Here is a 22,368-nt window from a genome sequence, read left to right as displayed (position 1 = left end):
TTTGAGACAGGGTCTCACTGTGTTCTTCTGCATCTTTGTGGTATATCTAAACTCACAAATACAACTATGTAGAAATAAACATCTTAAAACAAAAATTAATGAATACATTTTAAAGGCATGATGTGTGTAGCTGTTAGAGGACAGCTTTGAGGAATTAGTTCTTTCTTTCCACTATGTTTCTAGTGATCAAACTTGGCTCTTCAGCTGGCTTTCGTGACAAGTACTTATAACTATATGTGAGGTACCTTTCTGGTTTTGAAGGATGGGAACTGAAACACAGGATCTCACTATGCAGCCTCACTATATAAAACAGGCTAGCTTTTTCTTCTAGAGTGCTGGGATTAAAGATGGTCACACACTTGGTCTTCCACTTTTTTTTCGAGACAGGGTTTCTCTGTGTTGCTTTGGAGGTTGTCCTGGAACTCGCTCTGTAGACCAAACTGGTCTCGAACTCACAGATATCTGCCTGTCTCTGCCTCCCAAGTGCTGTGATTAAAGGCGTGCACCACCAACGCCTGGCTCCACTTGTTTTTTAACATAATCACTGTATGCTCAGGATAATTACAGCTACTGCCCAGCCAAAAAGACATTTGAACTTTTTTGGGGGGGGGCACGATGACACCAGGGTTTCTGTGTAGCTCTGGTTTGTCCTGCAACTCACTCTGTAGATCAGGCTGGCTTTGAACTCTGAGATCCACCTGCTTCTTCCGCCTGAGTGCTGGGATTAAAAGTATTTACCACCACCTTTTAGCTTTTTTGTTTACTGTTTTGTCTGCATGTATGTCTGTGAAGGTGTCAGATCACTTGGAGCTGGGTTACAGGCAATTGTGAGCTGATGTCTGGGTGCTGGCTCTCTAAAAGGATAGACAATGCCCTTTCTTGATCACTGAGCCATCCCTTCAGCCCATTTTATTTTCTGTTTTGTGCTTTTGGCAAATCCAGAACTTTGTCCATGCTAGATAAAGTTCTGCCATTGAGATATATGCTAGCCCCTCCTCATTTAGGATTTTTGGAGACTGGGTCTCATTATTTAGCACTGGCTGCTCTGGAACGCATGCTTAAACCAGACAGAGTTTGAGAGAGCCTTCTGCCTGTCTCCAGAGTGTTGGTTTTCTAGGCATATGCTACCATGTCTCCTTATCTAGCTTTTTAAAAAAAATTATTTTGAAGGCTGGGCACGGTGGTAGATCTCTGAGTTGAAATCTAGCCTGGTCTACATAGTTCCAGGATAGCCAGGGCTATGTAAAGAGACCCTATCTTAAACATGTTTTGAGACACTATTTCAGTTACTATTCTATTGCTGTGATGAGACGCCATGACCAAGGCAAGTATTTTTTTTTTTTTTTCCTAAGGCACTTAACTGGTGCTTGCTCACAGTGTTAGTCTCTGATCATCACAGCTGGAGCAGTAGCGGAAAACTACTAAACCTTCCCAAACAGTTTCACTAACAGGACCGTGCATTCAAACATGAGCCTATAGGGGCATTCTCATTTAAACTACCAGCACAGAGTCTCAACAAGTTCTGAGCTTGGCCATGAACCTCCTTCCTCAACTTTTCCAGTAGCTGGGAGGGTAGCTGTTTGGTACCACACCCGGTTCTTGAGAAGTTGCTGCAGAGTATGAGGGCAGCACATATCCCAGAACTCACGAGCTGGAGACTGGGAGGGTTTGAGTTTTTTAAAAACAGCTTAAGAGAGAAAGACCATGCAACAGAGTTCAAGTGGAGGTATTTTTTGTTTTTTAATAAGGGGAAGGGGGAGACTGGCCTTTGGGGGCAGGAGCAGCGAGAGGAAGGAAAGAGGCAGATAAAGGAACAAGAGGGAGAGAAAGAGGGAGGTGGGCAGGGCCCTTTTAAAAGGAAATAGAGTGAATATGCACAGGTGGTGCTCTTAGTGGCAGCAGCTGATGTGTATCCCGTCAGAACTCCAAAGGAGGCCAGTAAGTGCCTAAATACTAACAGCCTGGGCTACATGAGGCTGAGTGAGACCCTGAAAACAAGATACAATAATTGCACTTGGAACATGTTTGCTATGGTTTTGAGATCAGCCCCGTCTGTAAAGTAGGACCCTTAATGGTACCTTTTGCTAATTCCTGATTGCCCCTTAGCACTGGTATACCAAGAGACTGGTCAGGAACTGGAGACCAGCTTAATCTGCACACCTACACCCTGTTTCACAGAAAAGGGAAGTGGAGATTGCAGATACAATGCAGGAAAGTTTCACTATATGTGATGTGCAATGTGCATGAAAATAATACCCACTTAGTGCTGGTTTTTTTGTTTATGAGACTGGTTCTCACTATGTAGCCTTTACTTGCCTGCAATTCCTAAGATACTTGCATTTTTAAAATTTATTTATTAGTTCTTCGAGACAGGGTTTCTCTGTATTGTTTTGGAGGGTGTCCTGGAACTCTGTAGTCCAGGCTGGCCTCAAACTCACAGAGCCGCCTGCCTCTGCCTCCCGAGTGCTGGGATTAAAGGCATGCGCCACACCTGACTGACGTGCTTCTTTTAAAAATGTGTATATTTTGCCTGCATGTATGAATGTGCATGGCCTGATGCCTTCAAGAGGACAGAAGAGGTTGGTGGATCTTTGAAACATGTTATGGATGGTTGTGAGCTATTGTGTGAGTGCTAGAAACTGAGTCCAGATCCTATACAAAAGCAACAAGTGCTTTAACTACTGATAATCTCTCCAGAGATCTGTTTTTAGACAGAGACTCTGCAACCCAGGTAATGTGGAACTTAGTATGTACCCAAGACGACCGACCTTTCAACTGCTTGATGCCAACGCCTCTCATGCTGGGTTTATAGGGATGTGCCATCATATCTGGCGTGTATCTGTCTTAATAGTTTTAAAATACAGAATTCCAACTAGATTAACTGGGTCCTAAGAACATCTGGTCTTGGTTCCAAGACACTTAGATGTGACAGCGGTTTATGGAAAGAAAGAAAAAAAGCACCGCTAGTAACAATTACCATACTTACTCTAAATGAAATCCTTTATTTTGGTAAGATTGAGGGGATGTAGGTGTGTTTTGCTGTACACCTGGTAACAGATTTTGTTCTCCCCACCAGTAGTAAATAGCCCTAAGTTACTCACTTTAAAGGTTTCTGTTTCGGTTAGTGGAACACCCATTTATCTACGTGCAATTTATGTACGTGCAAGCCTTGAGAAACAGTACGTGACCAGAGGGCTTTGCGAGTCAGAACTAGGCGTGGGGTGGAGCGAAGTGTCTGTCAGCTGTGGGGGCGGGGCTCCAGGGTCCCGCCCCTACCACCGGCGCCATCTTCCTGGACCCGGGCGGGGCACTGGGCTGAGCGGCGCCGCTCGGGAAGGAACGCGGGCTGCTACCCGGATTCGACTGTCTTCAAAGGTACAGGCACAGGTGGGCAGGGACGGGCAAGCGGGCAGCGGGGGCCAACGAGAGGCGGCAGCCGGGAGAAGACCTGGAGGTGTCAGGCAGCCCACAGGACTCATCCGGCTCCTTTCTAGTGGGACCCTGCCTCAGTCCGAAGAGAAGTTCAAGTTTTTATTTTTCTGGAGAAAGTAAGTTTGGAAATCTATGATGTGTTTTAGGACTGAGACCAACGCGGAGAGGGAGCAGACGTGGGTTTCCTGGTGTTCCTCAGTGAGCGGGGTAGGCCGCGGGATTCGGGAGCCTGGGGCTCTTAGTCTGTGGCCGCCTGTCTCCATCCTGGATCGAATGTTTTGTGCCTTCTCTAGGAGGCCTTTCCCAGCGGCCCGCGACTGCCCAAGAGGACAATGGATTCTGGAGCTCGCCCAGTTGCTAGCAGCCCCGCAGCGCTCTCACGAGAATATAAACTAGTGATGCTGGGTGCTGGTGGCGTTGGCAAGAGCGGTAGGTAACCTTTCCCATTGGACAGAAAAGTTTGAACAGCACCTACGGGACCAAGCCCCAGACCAAATGGGTTACTGGCTCTTGTGCAGAGTAGCAAGTAAAATGCTTAGTGGTCACTGTCATGAGTTCCATTTCTTGTTTTGAAGCCATGACAATGCAATTCATCAGCCACCGATTCCCAGAAGATCATGACCCCACCATTGGTAAGTCAGAGCTCATTTATATTTCCAGGTACATCCTGTAAAAGTATCTTAATGGATTTAAAGTTTAAAAAAATAGTATATATCTTGAGCTTTTTTGTATATGTAATTCGTACCTATTTAGACGCAAGAATAAGCAGTTGAGTATTTTTTTTCTTAGACTATATGTACATATGCCATCTTTAGCCTTTGGATTAGGTTGAGCGTTAATAGGCAAATGGCCCTTTTTTTATGGACGTATTTTGTATTATTAGGTTAAAGGGAAGTTTAAAGGCTACTCAACGAAACCTTTCCTGCTATCACTTCTAAGGGTCTGACTTGAGACTGACCCTATTAGTATGAGTCAGCTGGTTTGAACTTCCACAAAAGGAAGCAGAAAAACAAGCAGAGCCAGCCTCCTGAACTCTTAGAACCTAACTTCCACTTGGAGCTCTGCATTTATTTCCTTATCCCTGCAGCTCATTCTATAGCCGCATCTTGTATGGCTCTGTGATCTTTGACTGTCAGACGTTGGTAGAGTGCCAATAGAGTAAATCAAGTCTTTTTTTACACTGGGATTGACCTGAGACTTCAAGCCAAGCATCCCAGGCAAGGGCATTACCATGGAGCTGTATCCCAGATTTGCTTTGTGTTTTTTTTTTTTTTTTTATAAAAGTTTGAGCCCAGGCTAGCCTGAACACACAGCACTTCTTTTCCCTTAGTCTGGGACTGCAGGCATGAGCCCCCATGCCCAGTTCTATAGTGTGGGCTGTGTTGTTGCTGTTGTTAGTTGCTGTCTTGTCTTGATTAAAAATGTTCCTCACTCCTAAATCATAAGGAAGCAGTTTTGTTGTTGGTTTGTTTTTTTTTTCATTTATTTGAGAAGGGTTTCTCTGTCTTGGTTGTCCTGGAACTCGATCTGCAGACCAGGCTGACCTCGAACTCGGAGATCCATCTGCCTCTGCTGCAATTAGAGGCATGTGTCACCACCCAGTAGGGCTGAGGAGGGGATAAAAGCTCTGCCATGAGCTGGGAGTGATGGCACACATCTGTACTCTCAGCATTTGGGAAGCGAAAGCAAGAGGAATGTGAATTTATCACCAGTCTGGGTTACATAAAGAGTTATAGGCCGGCCAAGAATACTGTTGAGATCCTCTGTCAAAACAAAAACAAAAATCTGCCATTCTGTGGCTGCAGTCATTTTATTTGTCATATGCTTCTGTAGGTTTGGAAAATGGAAAGGGACACTTAAGTCTTTTTAGTGAGCTGCATGGGAGTTATTTATTTTTTGTGCTAGGGATCAAGCCTAGAGCCTCACACAGGCTAAGTACATGCTGTACCACTGAGTTGCATTCTAGCTCGGCTATATCAACTTGAGAACATTGTTTCAGAGATTCCAACTGTGGTGTGGGAACTCTGAATAAAGTTAGTTCAGGGTTAGGATCATTTACTTTGTTCCAAGCAGCAGTAGCTCCAGGCCACCCACTGGTGGCCCCTAGCACAGAGCCCAAATTCAGAGTTGTCTCAGCTCAAGTGATGCTTCTCTAGCAGGACATTGCTTGTGCTAGATGGCCCGGTGGGGTCGGTGTCTGCCCTCTGCCCTGCCCTCCTGTACCGCAGGCTCCTGAGTGTGGGAAGACAGGCTGACAGTCTACCACACCCACCTAGTTATTCTGCCTTGTTTATAGTGAGAACTAGACACACCTAGAGATTGGCTGGAGATTGTCACATGATCACCTCAGTTGGACTGGAACCTAGACCCTGAGCTCAGATTTCAAGGGTCTAGGGCCCATGTCCTAACCTCAGTCCTTGGTAGGAGAGTAGAAATGTTCCTACACCTCCTTTATTTTATTCTCCTATACAGGTTTTTAGAACTTTCAAAATAAGCAGAATTTTCTTTGGTCATGTCCATGGTGCTATCTGTTTTCTTGTGCTATGTCATAATTCTGACCAATTGCTCGGAGCTCGTCTTGCTTCGTTCCCAGGTACCACTGACAGTCTTTTATTTTAACATGGTAGCTAGTGTGAAGTACAGTGAAATTCACTGTCTGTCCTACGGTTGAGATGTGAGCTCCACAGACTGTGGTAACAAGCTGGGATGGATCTGTGGGTCTGAGAGGGCTGGCTCTGGAACTCACTGCAGTGGAAGAGTTGGGGCTGTGAGCCTGAGGAGTGTATGCCTTCTGATAACTCTTGAAGAAGGAAGTCTGTCGTTTCCTATGCCTCCTTCACTGAAAACAAAAATGTACTTCTATAAACACCACCTCAGCATCAGTGGGAAGGTGCTTGCCCCCTAAGCCTGCTGGCCTGAATTTCTACACAACCCATGTAAAGGTGGAGGAGGGATCTGACTCCACAAAGACCTACTAGATCCCTACACACACACACACACACACACACACACACACACACACACACACACACACACACACACACACAGAGTCATACGCATACATAATAAATTGCCTTTAAATAAGGTAAACTCTAAAAGAACTCCCTTATTTCTTTTTGTATTTAGTTTTTTGAAAGTGACATTGAGTACTCTTTTTATTTGTTGTGCTTGGGACTGAACCAAGGACCTTGAACATACTACACAATCACACTACTACATGCTGCATCCCTAGCTCTCTTGTTTTTAATGTAAAACTCATACTTTCTCTACCCCAGGAAGGCTGAATTCAGGACTTTATGTATATTCTGTAAATACTGCAGATCTGTACCCACTGCCTCATGAACTGACTTTTTAAAAACATTTATTTTTATTTTATGGCTATGGGTGTTTGCCTGTATGTAAGTCTGTGCGTCACAGTGTGCCTGGTGCCTGCAGCGGCAGAAGAAGCGCATTGGATCCCATGGAATTGGAGTTAATAGAAAGTTATGAGCTCTCACGTGGGTGTTGTGACTGGAAAGATGGCTCAGAGGTTAAGAGCACTGCCTGTTCTTCCAGAGGTCCTGAGTTCAATTCCCAGCAACCACATGGTGGCTCACAACCATCTATAATGAGATCTGATGCCTTCTTCTGGCATGCAGATAGAACACTGTAATATAATAAATAAATATTAAAAAAGAAGGTAGCTATGATGGCATGCATTTGTAGTCACAGTGTTTGAAAGTCTGAGTTTGTAGGATCTTTTGGAACCAGGAATGCATGGCCAGCTGGACAAGATAGAGACCTCATTTCTTTGTGTTTTGGTAGTGGGTAGTATTTAGGGTAGGAGTTGAGTCAGGATCTCATGTAGGTCAGGCTGGCCTTGATTCACTATGGAGTTGAGGATGACTTTGAACTATTGATTCTATTCCTTCACTTGCTGAGTCGTAGGATCATAGGCATAGACTCTGCCTAACTTCCAACTCCAGTGTAGAACATACACGAATCTTACCTGCTGAGGAAGTGCAAGGGCTAGATTGGACAGTTTATTTAAGACTCTGTCTCAAAAATAAAATTTATCTGGGCTGGCGGCTGCAGGCCTAGAATGTTTCCTGTGCTGCTGAGACAGGAGGATCACAAATTCAAAGACAACTTGTTCTACTGACTGAGTTCAAGACTAAACTTGTCAACTTAATGAGACCTCTCAAAAGTAAAAAGAGCCTGGCATAGTGGCTCACACCTGTAACCTCAGCACTTGGAAGGCTAAGGCAGAGGATTACCACAAATTAAAGACTAGTCTGGCCGGGCGGTGGTGGTGCACACCTTTAATCCCAGCACTCGGGAGGCAGAGGCAGGTGGATTTCTGTGAGTTCGAGGCTGGGCTGGACCGACAGCCTCCAAAACAACACAGAGAAACCCTGTCTCGTAAAAACAAAAACAAACAAACAAAAAAGGACTAGTTTGAGCGACAGTATGAACCCCTGGCACAAAACAAAACAAAGAGAGAGCTACCTGTGGATCTCAGCGGTAGAGCACTTGTCTATCAGAGGCCTTAGGCTTTCTCTTCAGTGATTTAAATAAACAAAAAGTATTAGAAGGCAGAGGCAGGCAGACTTCTGAGTTCCAGACCAGTCTGGTCTATGTATCAAGTTGGCCATCCAGGGCTACATAGTGAGACCCTATCTCAAAAACAAAAAATAAACAACAGAAAAAAATTAAAAAATTTTAGAAGGGCTAAAGATATCTCATGCTTGTGTTGAAACTTTAAGACCTTGAGTTTAAATCCCAGCACTCGGGAGGCAGAGGCAGGCAGATCTCTTGAGTTCAAGGCCAGCCTCGTCTACAGATCGAGTTCCAGGGCAGCCTTCAAAACAATACAGAGAAACTCTGTCTGGAAAAACCAAAAAAACAAAAAAACAAAAGACCTTGAGTTTAACCCCTAGTATCGAATCTAACAATAACATGCAGAAAAGAACTTGGTTTTGTTTTGTTTGTTTGTTTGTTTGTTTGTTTTGTTTTTGTTTTTTTTTGTTGTTTTTTTTGTTTTTTTTTTTGTTTTTTTTTCAAGACAGGGCTTCTCTGTGGCTTTGGAGCCTATCCTGGAACTCACTCTGTAGACCAGGCTGGCCTCGAACTCACAGAGATCCGCCTGCCTCTGCCTCCCGAGTGCTGGGATTAAAGGCGTGTGCCACCAACGCCTGGCAAGAACTTGGTTTTGTAACTAAGGGATTATGACATAGTTGTGAGGGATGCTTTGCCGAATATAGTAAGTACACTGACTGTTTTTGCAGGATCCCAGATTTGGTTTCCAACACCAACATGGCAGCTTATAACCATCTATAACTCCAGTTTCAGGGAATCTGATGCCATCTTCTGACCTGTGTGGGCATCAGACACACACATAGTACTCTTCCAGCCAAAACACTCATATGTGTAAAATAAAAATAAGTAAGTCTTTAAACAAAATGTATCCAGGAACTCCAACCTTTGAAACCCACACTCTGGTTGAGTATGAAAGAGGAGCTGTAGCATATGCTGTGCACCTGGGGCCAAGTTTGAGTCCACAGCACTGGGGTTTAACGCAAGCTCATCACCAGTTAACTGCGTTTTAAAAAAGATAGTCAGTATTTTGCCTTTTTTTTAAAGATTTATTTATTTAATACATATACAGTATTTGGTCTGCATATATGCCCATACACCAGAAGAGGGCACCAGATCTCATTATAGATGGTTGTAAACCACCATGTGATTGCTGGGAATTGAACTCCTGACTTCTGGAAGAAGAGCCAGTGCTCTTAATCCCTGAGCCATCTCTCCTGCCCTTATTTTTTTGTTTTTAAGTTATTTTTTTTCTAAGACAATCTCACCTGTAACTCTAGTTGGTCTCAAACTCACAGAGATCTGCCTACCTCTTCACCTTGCCTGCCCCTGCCAGTGGTGGGATTAAGAATGTGTGCTGCCATACCTGGCTTCCCTTCTTTTGCTATGAAATGGGAATAATAATACTGTATTGGATTATTGTGACTATTAAGTGATGTAGTGTATACAATTTACTCAGCCTAGTATCTTGTATGTGCTTTAATAAGTGATAGTTGGGACTAGAACATGCATGCACCGCAATGTGCCGTGTGCTGTGGCATATATGTCCACACACACACATCATGCACACACTAAAAAGTATTTTAACTTAGTTAAATATTTTAACCCAATTACATGTGTTCTCATAAGACCCTTGGTTGTGGTATCTCTTCACAGCAATAGCACAGTGACTAAGACAATCCTTTTCTTTCATTTTTTTTTGTTTGTTTGTTTTTGTTTTTCGAGACAGGGTTTCTCTGTATTGTTTTGGAGGCTGTCCTGGAACTCACTCTGTAGATCAGGCTGGCCTCGAACTTACAGAGATCCACCTGCCTCTGCCTCCTGAGTGCTGGGATTGAAGGCGTGCGCCACCAACGCCCGGCCTTTTCTTTCATTTTTAAAAAATATTTATTTTATATATGTATGAGTGTTTTGCCTGCATGTATGTCTGTGTGCCATGCATGTACCTGGTGCCTACATTGGTTCTTTACCGAGGGATTGGTTCCTCTGGAACTGAAGTTACAGATAGTTGTAAGCCACCATTTGGGTGATAGGAATTGAACCCACTTCTTCTGCAGGGGCAGCCAATGCTGTTAACATCGGAGCTATCTCTCCTTCCCCTCATTCTTTCTGGTTTGTTTTTGTTTTTAAGACAGCATCTCCTTATGTAGCCCCAGATGACCTAGAACTCATTATGTAGACAAAGTTGGCCTTGAACTCAAAGAGATCCTATTGCCTCTGTTTCTCAAATGCTCATAATTAACTTAGCTGTGAATAAGATATCTGACCATGCCAGGTAGTGGTGGGTCATGTTTTTTTTTTTTTTAATTTATTTTTATGTTATGTGCATTGGTGTTTTGCCTGCATGTTTGTCTGTGTGAGGCTGTCAGATCCTGGAGATACAGACGGTTGTGAACTGCCATGTGGGTCCTGGGAACTGAGCCCAGATCCCCTGGAAGAGCATTCTGTGTCCTTAGCTGCTGAGCCATCTCTCCAGCCCCTGACATATCACAATCTTAAACTCCTGGAAACGGAGAGGCAGGCAGGATCAGGAATCAGATTGTAGAAAACAATGGTTCATGCTTTTAATCCCCACACTTGGAAGGCAGAGGTGGGCGGAGTTAATTCTAGGATAGTGAAAGCTACACAATAAACAAATAAACAAACTAAACAAAATGATGTATGACCACCCATGGACAACAAAAAAAAAAAACTTGTTGGATAGCCTAGTCTATATATTTTGATGAATTTGTAGCATCCTGAGAAAATCAAGCACATAAGAACAACTCAGGGGGCCAAAGAGACGGCTCAACAGGTAAAAGCACTTGCTCTACGAGCTTAGTGACCTGATTTCCACTCCTAGAGTGCGTATGAAGGTATACGGAAAAAGCTGACTTCATAAAGTTGATTGACCCTTGACCTCCATATACACAAACAATGCACACACATAATCATCACTAATAACAAAATTTTTTTTAATTTTTTTTTTTTTTTTTTTTTTTTTGGTTTTTCGAGACAGGGTTTCTCTGTGGCTTTGGAGGCTGTCCTGGAACTCACTTTGTAGACCAGGCTGGCCTCGAACTCACAGAGATCCACCTGCCTCTGCCTCCCAAGTGCTGGGATTAAAGGCGTGCACCACCAACGCCCGGCAATAATAAAAGTTTTTAAAGAACTTGGTGAGCTGGGTAGATGGCTCAGAGGTTAGAGACTTGCTATAGAAGCTAGAAGTAGAGTTCATTTCAGATCCCCAGAACCCAGGTAAGTGGCTTACATGTAATTCCAGCCTCCAGAGTCAAAGATAGAGGCTTCAATGAGAAAACTGCCTAGTGAGACCTAATACTAACCCTGGGTCTCTACACACATGTACACCCCACACACACGAGCATTCATACATATTCATCTGTGCATCTCACACACATGAAAACAAATGTTAAAAAACTGGATGAAGCCTGGGAATATAGCTTTATATGGTAGAACACTCATCTAATACTTGAACCCCTGGATTCGAGGTCTGGCTCTACCAAAATAAATAAGCATATAAATAAAATTGTGTGGGACCACCTCTTTCAGAGGTCAAGTTTTCAACTCTTACTTCTTCCCGCTTGTGTGTTCGTCCCTCCTGTAGAGGATGCTTATAAGATCCGGATCCGCATCGATGATGAGCCTGCCAATCTGGACATTCTGGACACAGCTGGACAGGTACTGAACCCCAGAACTGTGTAAGTGCAGAGTGTGTCCTCTAGGAAGGTGGCAGGCTTCTGTGGACAGTATCACTAGTTTGTCTTTCTTAATTTTCCATGCTCTGCCTCAGGATAGCAGGTAACTGGCATGCCGTTCATTTCTCTATGAAGTAGACAGTGTGTGCATAGTCTAAGCTGCGGCACTGCATTATGGACCTTTGTTTCCTCTAGGCAGAGTTTACAGCCATGCGGGATCAGTATATGAGGGCAGGAGAAGGATTTATCATCTGTTACTCGATCACGGATCGTCGAAGTTTCCATGAAGTTCGAGAGTTTAAACAACTTATCTACCGTGTCCGACGCACTGATGACACACCCGTGGTTCTTGTGGGAAACAAGTCCGACTTGAAGCAGCTGAGACAGGTGAGAAGAAAGGCCTGTATTACTGTGGGTAGCCATTTGTTTCAAAGTAGAAAATGAAAATTAGCCTCTCTCTAGCTTTAGAAATGTCCCTCTAGTTATTATAGGTAAAAAGCTGGATTTTAGAAACATCATAAGCTACCTATGTCATATACCTGTAACCTAAGCATTTGATAGGCTAGGCAGGAGGCCAGCCTCTGCTATGTGGACCCAGGCTCCGTCAGTCAGTCAATTAACAAACAGATGGCAATAGAATACTCATTAAGCGCCGGGCGTTGGTGGCGCACGCCTTTAATCCCAGCACTCGGGAGGCAGAGGCAGGCGGATCTCTGTGAGTTCGAGACCAGCCTGGTCTACAAAGCGAGTTCCAGGACAGCCTCCAAAAAGCCACAGAGAAACCCTGTCTCGAAAAACCAAAAAAAAAAAAAAAAAATCTGGGCAATACTCTGAACATAGAATCATGTTATTTGGAGTCCTACGCCCTCCTCAGCACCTTAGTGACACTGGGCTGTGTCCCCCCCCACGCCCCTTCCCCGGCACCTCTCCAGGGGGATGCCCGTTTACTATTGACAGTTACAGCTGTCACCTGCTGTACACTACACTTTATCTCATGGTTATGCCTTTGCAGGTCTCCAAGGAAGAGGGATTGGCTCTGGCGCGAGAATTCAACTGTCCCTTTTTTGAGACCTCTGCTGCATACCGTTACTACATCGATGATGTTTTCCATGCTCTTGTACGGGAGATACGTAAGAAAGAAAAGGAGCTGGTGTTGGCCATGGAGAAAAAGTCTAAACCCAAAAGCAGCGTATGGAAGAGGCTGAAGTCACCGTTCAGGAAGAAGAAGGACTCTGTAACTTGAGGAGAGTGTGAAGGGTCTGCTGTGAACTGTGGCGCTGCTCCAGGCGGTCCAGTAATCTGCAATGATGAGCATGCTGTCTGCTCTCTCTCCCACTATTCTAAATGTCACTGGTGAGGGGGACATGTCCACTAGGAGTTTTCAATGATTCACTATTTAAAGCCCTGTCTTAGTTGACTCTGATTTATTAACTCATCAGAGCACTGTCTGCTCCTTAATTGTCACATTAGAATTTGGTCTGCCATTGTTTTGGTTATGTTGCTGATGTGAATTAACTCGTGTAAATTGTTTATGCCCAGGAGAATATGTATTCCGTGTGCACTTGACTAGGGTTACAAAAGGGACTTTGTGCTATGTACGTCCACCGTCCTTCAACTTGAGCTTCCTGGTTCTGTCTCACAGAAGGACCTCCGCCTTGTTTTTCACACTGTACATCTTGGAGACACAAAAATGGAACAGGGAAACTAATGCTAAAGAGATTGGTGCTAAAGGTGGGTAGGTGTCTGTGGAATGGACTCCTGTTATAGGTTATGGAGTGATGAGGTTTAGGGAGATACTTCTGTGTGACACCACTGGAAACATACAGGGTCAGAACAGTGTTCCCATGATGAGCCTGTCAAGCGCACATTTGACCCAAAGGCACTCAGGTGGAAAAAGAGACAGAAGCGGAGACACAATGAAGGACCCTCTTTAACACACTTTCCTCCTCTTTCAGTGGCGTGCCTTTCCTTACCTTTGAAGGCTGGCACTTTGAGAACTGCTTTTGGATCTGGGACCATCACAAGATCACTCGATTCTTATTTAAATCGTTTCTTGGGCTAGGCATGGTAACTCATTGCTGTAATCCTAGTTTTTAAGACTAAAGCAGGAGGACTGCCGTGAGGCTAGCCTCTGCTACGGAATGAAAGCCTGTCTCAGAAAAACAAAACCAAAAATAAATAAATTCTTTCTTAGGACAGCTACACCACAAGCCTTGTCCAGGTTTCTTTCCCCTTTGAAGAATTGGGCCTGCCCAGATGGTTTTTAGACTGATGGCATCGTCCAGATGGAAGAAAGAGTCTGGGTAAAACTGTTAGATGTTGCCTTGACCTTAGCAGTCATTAGACTCAGGGCTTGAAGGTCTGGTGTTTGTTTGATAGGCCGGTCTTAGAGCTTTAATATTGACTGTGTGCAGTGGCTTCGTAACCTGAAGATGTTCTCAGATAGTTCAAATCTCAGCCACCACTTTGGCTCCTGTATGTGGTCTTGGAAGGAGCAGCTTTAACGGTCAGTGGAGAGCTCTTGGTCTTGGGGTTAGGATTATGATGCTGTCCAGGTGTGCTGTGTGGGACACGTCCAGGAAAGTCATGATCCCTATATGGAGTGTTCACTCCAGGCTCAGGTGACACATCTTCATCTGCCACTCAGCTTCCTGCTGTCAAAGGAATGCCAGATGACCCAGATCCCTTGGGGGCCATTGCTAAGACCTTTACAGTTTTGGGTAGTTGTCCTTTGAAAGTACTATTCAAAATGTGTCTTTAATATTCAAGCCATCAAAAAGTGCAAGACCCAAATTCAAGTCTATGCAAGTCATAGCATTTCAGAGAAGCAACAAAATAGAGACAAAATACAGCATCAGTTTCTTTGAACAATAGCTCACCTGGATAAGGACTTCAGGTTGAAGTCCTTCTCTGCTTATTACTGATGATCTGCGGGATTGTTATCTGTGTCAAGCAAGGCACTGACAGCAATTCAAGGTTGTCAAGGCAGGAAGCATTGCTGGGAAGGAAGGCCTGTGAGACGGAGAGGGTTGTGCTCTACAAGAAAAGCAGCAGCGAGTGTGTTTAGGGCTGTCCCTGTCAGACATTTGAGCCTGAGCTGGTCTCTTGGTTCCCATTGAGCATTATTCATGGTGCTAGAGAGCTGCAGAGCTCAGTGGTGCGAGCGATCTTGCCTCCTCAGCCACCACGCCCTGTAGCTGCTCACAAGGCATGAAAGGCCGCAAGGCATGAAAATCAAGCATTCTCTGGAACTTTGAAGAGAAGATTCAGGCATAAGTTGAAAGACACTGAAACTGTATTGAAACAAGATTAGTAATTACAAGCCTCAGAAACTAGTGCCTAGAATTAGCTGCTTATAATCAGCAGGAAGACATGTTTTAACTTTCATATATTAGCAAAGTGTTACACGTTACCTGGCAAGTTCTTTACTGGTGTATTTGTATATGAAGGTAGTTTGTGCAGCACAATATAAGATTTTTAAACAATGTGTTGGGTTTTTATTTTTCTCTTTTTTTTTTTTTACCTTTGAGTGGGTAGAAATGTTTAGAATCTTTTTTTTCCAAATATTTTATTTATTTATTGCATACACAGTCTTCTGCCTGCATGCCAGTGGAGGGCACCAGATCTCTGGTGGTTGTGAGCCAGCATGTGGTTGCCGGGAATTGAACTCAGGACCTCTGGAAAAACAGTGCTCTTAACCACTGAGCCATCTCTCCTGTCTGAAACGTATCAGATCTTTTTTTTTTTTTTTTGGTTTTTCGAGACAGGGTTTCTCTGTATTGTTTTGGAGACTGTCCTGGAACTAGCTCTGTAGACCAGGCTGGCCTCGAACAGAGATCCGCCTGTCTCTGCCTCCCAAGTGCTGGGATTAAAGGCGTGCGCCACCAACACCCGGCTGTATAGGATCTTTAAAAGAAAAAAAGTACTTTTTTTTTTTTTTACTTATTACTAACATGGTGAGTGCATTCCAATTTTTTTTATCATTATTTGTGTATGTGAACACGTGACATGGTACATGTGTCAATGTCAGAGAATGCCTTGTAGGAGTTGGTTTTCTCCTTTCATCCTTTTATGGGTCCCAGAGATTAAATTCAGGTTTGGCACACAACCTATAATCCTAGCATTCCAGAGGCTGAGACAGGAAGATTGTAGATTCAGAGTCAGCCTGAGGGACATAGTGACACTCTGTGTTAAAAAAGGAAAGCGCACGCCTTTAATTCCAGCACTCTGGAGGCAGAGGCAGGCAGATCTCTCTGAGTTGGAGGCTAGCCTGTCTACAGAGCAAGAAAGCCAGGTGTGATGATGCAGGAGGACTGGAAGGTCAAGGTGTCCTCCCTCCATAGAGTTCCAGAGAGACAGTGTTCGACCTGAGTTTTTATTTTATGTAAGTTTGGTAAATATCTGCCTCACAATTTGTAGTGTTAAAACTTTTCCAATCTCAGCCGGGCGTTGGTGGCACACGCCTTTAATCCCAGCACTCGGGAGGCAGAGGCAGGCGGATATCTGAGTTCGAGGCCAGGCTGGTCTACAAGAGCTAGTTCCAGGACAGCCTACAAAGCCACAGAGAAACCCTGTCTCGAAAAACAAAAAAAAAACAAAAAACAAAAAAAACTTTTCCAATCTCAGCTAGGTAGTAGTGGCACACTTTAATCCCAGCACTCTGGAGGTGATCTACAAAGCAAGTTCCAGAACAGCCAGAGCTGTTACACAGAGAAACCCTGCCTTGAAAAGCAAAAAACATGCCAGGTGTTGGTGGCGCACACCTTTAATCCCAGCACTCTGGAGGCAGAGGCAGGCGGATCTCTGTGAGTTCGAGGCCAGCCTGGTCTACAAAGTGAGTTCCAGGACAGCCTACAAAGCCACAGAGAAACCCTGTCTCGAAAAACCAAAAAAAAAAAAAAAATAAAAGAAAAGCAAAGCAAAGCAAAAAACACAAAAACCTTTCCCAATCTCAATCTTGTAGATACTTATGTGCTTGTTATATGCTTATGTGCACCACACTTACGCCTGGTGTCTAAGGAGGCCAAAGGGCATCAGCTCCCTGGAGCTGGGAATGCAGGCAATTATGAGTCACCCTGATGTAGATGTTGGGAACTGAACCTGGGTCTTCTGGGACAGCAGAGCAGTAAGCACTCTTAACCACTGAACTATGCGTGTGCTGGAGAGATGCCTCCATGGTGAGGAGTATTACCAGATTCCAGAGGCCCAGAGTTAGTTTACCACGCCTGTCACACCAACTCCAACAATGCCTCAGGCCTCCATGGGCACTGCTGTGCTGGGCCCTAGTGCGGCACACTCAAGCATATGCCTACATGCAGGGACACTCCCACACACATGTAATTAAAAATAGTAAAATCTTTAAAAAGAACTCTGTGAGTTCGAGGCCAGGCTGGACCGACAGCCTCCAAAACAATACAGAGAAACCCTGTCTCGTAAAACAAAAACAAAACAAAACCAAAAAAAAAAGAATTATGGAAACAGGTCTCATTTGAATCAGGATCCAAAATTAGCGAGCATACCTATAGAGACTTAGCACTTCAAAGAACATTTCTACTGTGGAATGTGAGTGACCACTGCGCCTCTTGGGGAACTGCCTGCCATAGCCTTTTTGGGGTTTGATGGCACCATCTATACGAAGAAAACAATTGCTGCCAGAGCACTTCCCAGCAGAAGGGACATCTCTTTCCCCTTGGCACAACTGACTTGAGTTGACTTGCTTATTGTTCTACTAGGAGCATGGGGCCAGGGTAAGGCGTAGAGGAGGAATTCACAGCACCTTTGTAGCTCTTAGCAAGCAGTGTAAACTCCTTGGATCAGTCTCCTAAGCTCACAGTCCTCTGTTCCTTCACCTTAGTCACCGAAGCTGCCCATGAGTTGGAGAGGCAGAGCACATATGCTCAGCTGATAGAGCAGCTGCCTACTGTGAGGGGCTCCGAGTTCCATTCTGAACATGCCATAAAGCCAGGCATAGCATGAGTGCCGGTGACCTCCTGAGTGGGGTCAGACAGAAAATCAGAAATTCAAGATCATCGGCTACATAGTGATCTTGAGGTCAGCCTGAGCTGTGTTAGACTGTCAGTAAATTAATTCATTAAGGCAGGTGATACACAAGTCTGTAATCTGAATACCTGGAACCACAAGTTCAAGACCAGCCTGGCCAACTTAGTTAAAGGGTAGGGACCTAGCTAAATATAGAACCCTTGCCTAGCATAGTAGTACTAGGACTCAAGTCCCAGCACTGCAAAATAAAGAAAAAATAAAGAAATGGCAGCTCAAGTAGGGAAGCTGGAGGCCTGGGAACAAGTCAGAAAAAAATGTTTGTTTGTTTTGGTTTTCTTTTTTCAAGACAGGGTTTTTCTGTGTTGCCTTGGCTTTCCTGGAACACTCTCTCTCTGTAGATTAGGCTGGGCTTGAACTCAGATCTGCTTGCCTCTGTCTCCTGAGCACTGGGATTAAAGGCGTGTACCGTTGCCACCACCATCACCCAGAAAAAAAATCTTTTATTTATTTGTATTTATTTATTTTTATTTTATATGCATTGGTGTTTTGCCTTGGTTGTCAGGTCCCCTAGAACTGGAATTACAGACAATTGAGCTGCTATGTGGGTGCTAGGAATTGAACCCAGGTTCATCTAGAAGAGCAATCGGTGCTCTTAACCACTTACCCATCTCTCAATCCCTGAAAAAAAACTCTTAATATGAAGGAAACCACCAAAAAGTCTTAAATGTTTGGGACATGCCAGGCGGTGGTGGTGCATACCTTTAATCCCAGCACCCGGGAAGCAGAGGCAGGAGGATCACTGTGAGTCTAAGACCAGCCTGGTCTACAAGAGCCTAGTTCCAGGACAGCCTCCAAAGCCACAGAGAAACCCTGTCTCAAAAAAAAAAAAAAAAAAAAAGAAAGAAAGAAAGAAAGAAAGAAAGAAAGAAAAGAAAAGAAATGTTTGAGACATTCTGAAATTGATGACCAAGTTTTCCAGTGACTTGGCTTGGAGACAAAATTACTGGGATAATTTACTTTTGTGTGTGCATTCCTCCGCACACATCATCAGATCATGAAGTCACCCAGTTTTTTGAACAAAAGCTGCTGGGGTGGGGACACAGTTCATTTCCTGCCCTTACTGCTGGAGATCTGCACTGCATGCTCTGATGCTGGTGCTAATGAGCCACAGACAGGGGAACTCTCCAGCTTCACCGGCCAACTAGCCTAGCCGACTGGTGAGCCCTGGGCCCGTGAGAGACCCTGCCTGAAAACACAAGGTGGATGGGTAGATGAGTCAGATGGTACCCAAGGCACACGCCGTTGTGCACACATGGGAAGTACCCTGGGAGTCTCGTCCAGACTTGCTGCCATTTTTACTTTCTCTTTCCTAGAGGGGAGAATGTGGGTCACTGCAGCTGATACATCGCCTGCCCATCACCATCACCACAAAACCCAAAGGAAGTCCCACTCCGGCTCACAGTGGTCAGTCCTTACAAACACTGGCCATGCAGTCTACTACTGAGTTGCACACTCAGCCCTAGATCCAACTTCCTTTAAAACATAACTTAGAATAAGGAGGAAAAAATGAAGCCTTTTTTGTGTTCAGCTTCCAGGAGGATCTGTGTCTGCCTTCCTCCCTGTGTTGAGCTCCTGCTGCATGCAGGTGTTATGTTGAAAATGGATTAGAATCCCACGGGTGGGGGGGATGGGGGGTGAGGGGGGTGGGGAGCTGGAGACTAAGAGCACTGGCTGCTCTTCCAGAGGACCTGGGTTCAATTCCCAGCACCCACACAGCAGCTCAACTGTAACTCCAGTTTCAGAGGACCTGACACTCTCACACAGACATACATACATGCAAGCAAAACACCAATGCACATAAAATACACATCATAAAAAAATAACCAAGCAGGGGCTGGAGAGATGGCTCAGAGGTTAAGAGCACTGACTGTTTTTCCAGAGGTCCTGAGTTCAATTCCCGGGAACCACATGGTGGCTCACAACCACCTTGAATGAGATCTGGTGCCCTCTGCTGGCCTGCAGGCAGAAGGCTGTATACACAATAAATAAATCATTTTTTTTCTTTTTTTGTTTTTCGAGACTGTTTGTTTTGGAGGCTGTCCTGGAACTCACTCTGTAGACCAGGCTGGTCTCAAACTCACAGAGATCCGCCTGCCTCTGCCTCCCGAGTGCTGGGATTAAAGGCAATGCCCGGCTTTTTCTATCATTGTTAAAAAAAGATACCAGGCCATGGGGCAGAAGCCAGTAACCCCAGAACTCAGTGAGGACAGAGGTTCAAGGCTAAGGTCGGATTTGCTGCATGAGACTCTGTCTCCAAAGGAGAGAAGGAAAGGGGGTGTTTACATCGATGACGCCTCTGCGAGCAGTAGCTGTTTGCCTCTGTAGACAACAAGCTCCAGAAAGCCCACGAGACTAATTGTGAGGACTCTCGTAGGCTGAGGCACTGTGAGGAACTGACAAGAACACCTCAGGGAAAGAGACCCAGAGGAAACGGTTGCCTCCCATGATCACGCATGACCGCCCACATACACTGCTCCTTTCCAGCGCTTCTGTGTCCGTCCCCGACACCTGACTCTTTTCCAAAAATCCATACTCCAGGGCAGTCCTTCAGTCACAGCGACTCTCCTCCCTCGTCAATAATTCAGAAACCCGTATGACAGATGTTGGTCCAGCTCAAGACTATGGAGGAAAATCGGCAGACACCACGAAGAGATTATCTAGAGGATGCTTGGTTTCTTCCTGGGAGAAATCATGACTCATTTCTCTTTTTGTAGCCCAGGCTAGCTGAGAGCTCACAGCATCCCTGCCTTTGTCTCCCAAGTGTATGTCTGTGTATCATGAGCGTGCCTGATGCCCACAGAGGGCAGAATAGAATGCTGGATGCCATGAAACTGGGTTATGGATGGTTAAGAACCACCACGTGGGTGCTGGAAATGGAACCCAGATCCTGTGCAAGAGCAACAAGTGCTCTTAAATGCTGAGTCGTCTCTTTAACCCAACACCCAGTACTAAAAAAAAAAAAAAAAAAAAGCTGGGCATGGTGACACACTCCTTCAATTCCAGCAGAGGCAGGAGGACTTCTGTGAGTTCAAAGCCAGCCTGTTCTACACAGTGAGTGTTATGAGTTACAGACCAGCCTGGAATACAGAGCAAGACATTGTCTTAAAACAGAGAGAGAGAGAGAGAGAGACAGAGACAGAGACAGAGAGACAGAGAGAGAGACAGAGACAGACAGACAGAGAGAGAGACAGACAGAGAGAGAGAGACAGACAGAGAGAGAGAGAGAGAGAGAGAGAGAGAGAGAGAGAGAGAGAGAGAGAGAGAGATTATTTGAGTGACAAAGGACAGGGCTTCTGCTGTTCCTCTTTCTCTTTCCTCACGGGGACCATGTTCACACAGCATGTTAGGACAATGAATTATTCTCATGAAAGCTCCACAGTCAGGAGGTGGTGGCAGGAGGATCGAGTGTGAAACCAGCCTGGTCTAAAATTCAAACAAAGCAAGAAAAGAGGGGGAATCGCCGGGCGGTGGTGACACACGCCTTTAATCCCAGCACTCGGGAGGCAGAGGCAGGCGGATCTCTGTGAATTCGAAGGCCGGGCTGGACCGACAGCCTCCAAAACAATACAGAGAAACCCTGTCTCGTAAAACCAAAAAAAAAAAAAAAAAAAAAAAAAAAAAAGAGGGGGAATCATTCCAGGCTACAGACTTGGAAGGCAAGAGTTCACAGCCCATCACAGTATTACGATAATAGAGTATTACACAGGTTTCTGGGTTGTCTCCTGTTTCTACAGAGAACCTCGGACTTTGTAAGCTTGTATTTATTAGTGTGATGTTTGGTTAATCCTTTTCTTCTGCCTACCATCTCCAAATAGGTCTCCTGCTATCAATGACTCGTATATCCAGTGACTGTCATTTAGTAGTAACTGTTGGGGCGAGAGACAGAAGTCAGGGGTTCCCAGCACTGCCAAAGAAAGGAAAAATGAATGAGAGAACAGAACTGACCACCAACAGTGCCTTTACTATTTCTTTTTTGTTTTATAGTTGTTTTTGTTTGAAGCTGGGGGACAATTTCATTAAAAGAGAAGCTGGGCAGTGGCGGCTGGCACACACGTTTAATCCCAGCACTCAGAGACAGAGTTAGAGGCCAGCCTGACCTATAGAGTGAGTTCCATGACAGCAAACCACACAGCTGGGAGGAGGGGTGATTCGCTTTGTGGGCAGTCTAGCAGGGAAAGAGAAGTAGAGTTCAGAGGAGAAAGCTCTAGACACCAGGGAAGGCGGGCCGAGGCTTTGGAAAAGACACCAGAAAGTTGAAAATTATAGCTTTCTGAAGTAGTGTTTCATTTTGGAATAAGTATCTCCAATTAAAGGAGCAGACGGATTATCAGCGCTAAGACCTACCATCTCAGGGGCTGAGAGATGGGTCGGAAGGAAGGGTGCTTGTTGCTCTTGCAGGGGACCCAAGTTCGGTTCCCAGCACCCGTATGGAAGTTTATGCCATCTGTAACTCCAGTTCTGGCGGAACTGACAGCCTCTCTCTTCTGACCTCTGAGAGCACTGCACATACAGCACACATACATACATGTGGGCAAACACTCCTGCACGCTAAATAAGCCTAAAACCAAACAGTTCTGCCCTCTGCCCCGGTGGCTGAGGCTTTAGA

General features: G+C 45.0%; 1 protein-coding gene across 5 annotated transcripts; it reads left to right on the top strand.

Annotated features, from left to right (window-relative positions):
• Positions 1 to 3,246: 3,246 nt before the first annotated feature.
• Positions 3,247 to 13,906, top strand: Rit1 (Ras like without CAAX 1). Of its 5 annotated transcripts, none has more exons than XM_013120632.3 (7): positions 3,247 to 3,375; positions 3,579 to 3,639; positions 3,726 to 3,861; positions 4,008 to 4,064; positions 11,612 to 11,685; positions 11,898 to 12,089; positions 12,715 to 13,906. In XM_013120632.3, the coding sequence occupies exons 3-7, from the start codon at positions 3,765 to 3,767 to the stop codon at positions 12,943 to 12,945; spliced, it is 651 nt and encodes a 216-aa protein (XP_012976086.1). In that variant the 5' UTR covers positions 3,247 to 3,375; positions 3,579 to 3,639; positions 3,726 to 3,764; the 3' UTR covers positions 12,946 to 13,906. The 5 variants fall into 5 exon arrangements, with proteins under 5 accessions (XP_012976086.1, XP_040608386.1, XP_005080197.1 ...); XM_013120633.3 differs by having other exon boundaries at positions 3,305 to 3,387; XM_040752452.1 differs by lacking the exon at positions 4,008 to 4,064.
• Positions 13,907 to 22,368: the final 8,462 nt, after the last annotated feature.

The sequence above is a fragment of the Mesocricetus auratus genome, unplaced genomic scaffold (assembly GCF_017639785.1).
Source record: "Mesocricetus auratus isolate SY011 unplaced genomic scaffold, BCM_Maur_2.0 Super-Scaffold_100009, whole genome shotgun sequence".
NCBI lineage: Eukaryota > Metazoa > Chordata > Mammalia > Rodentia > Cricetidae > Mesocricetus > Mesocricetus auratus.
Note: the sequence above shows the minus strand (reverse complement) of the source record. Positions and strands in the feature narration are given on the sequence as shown.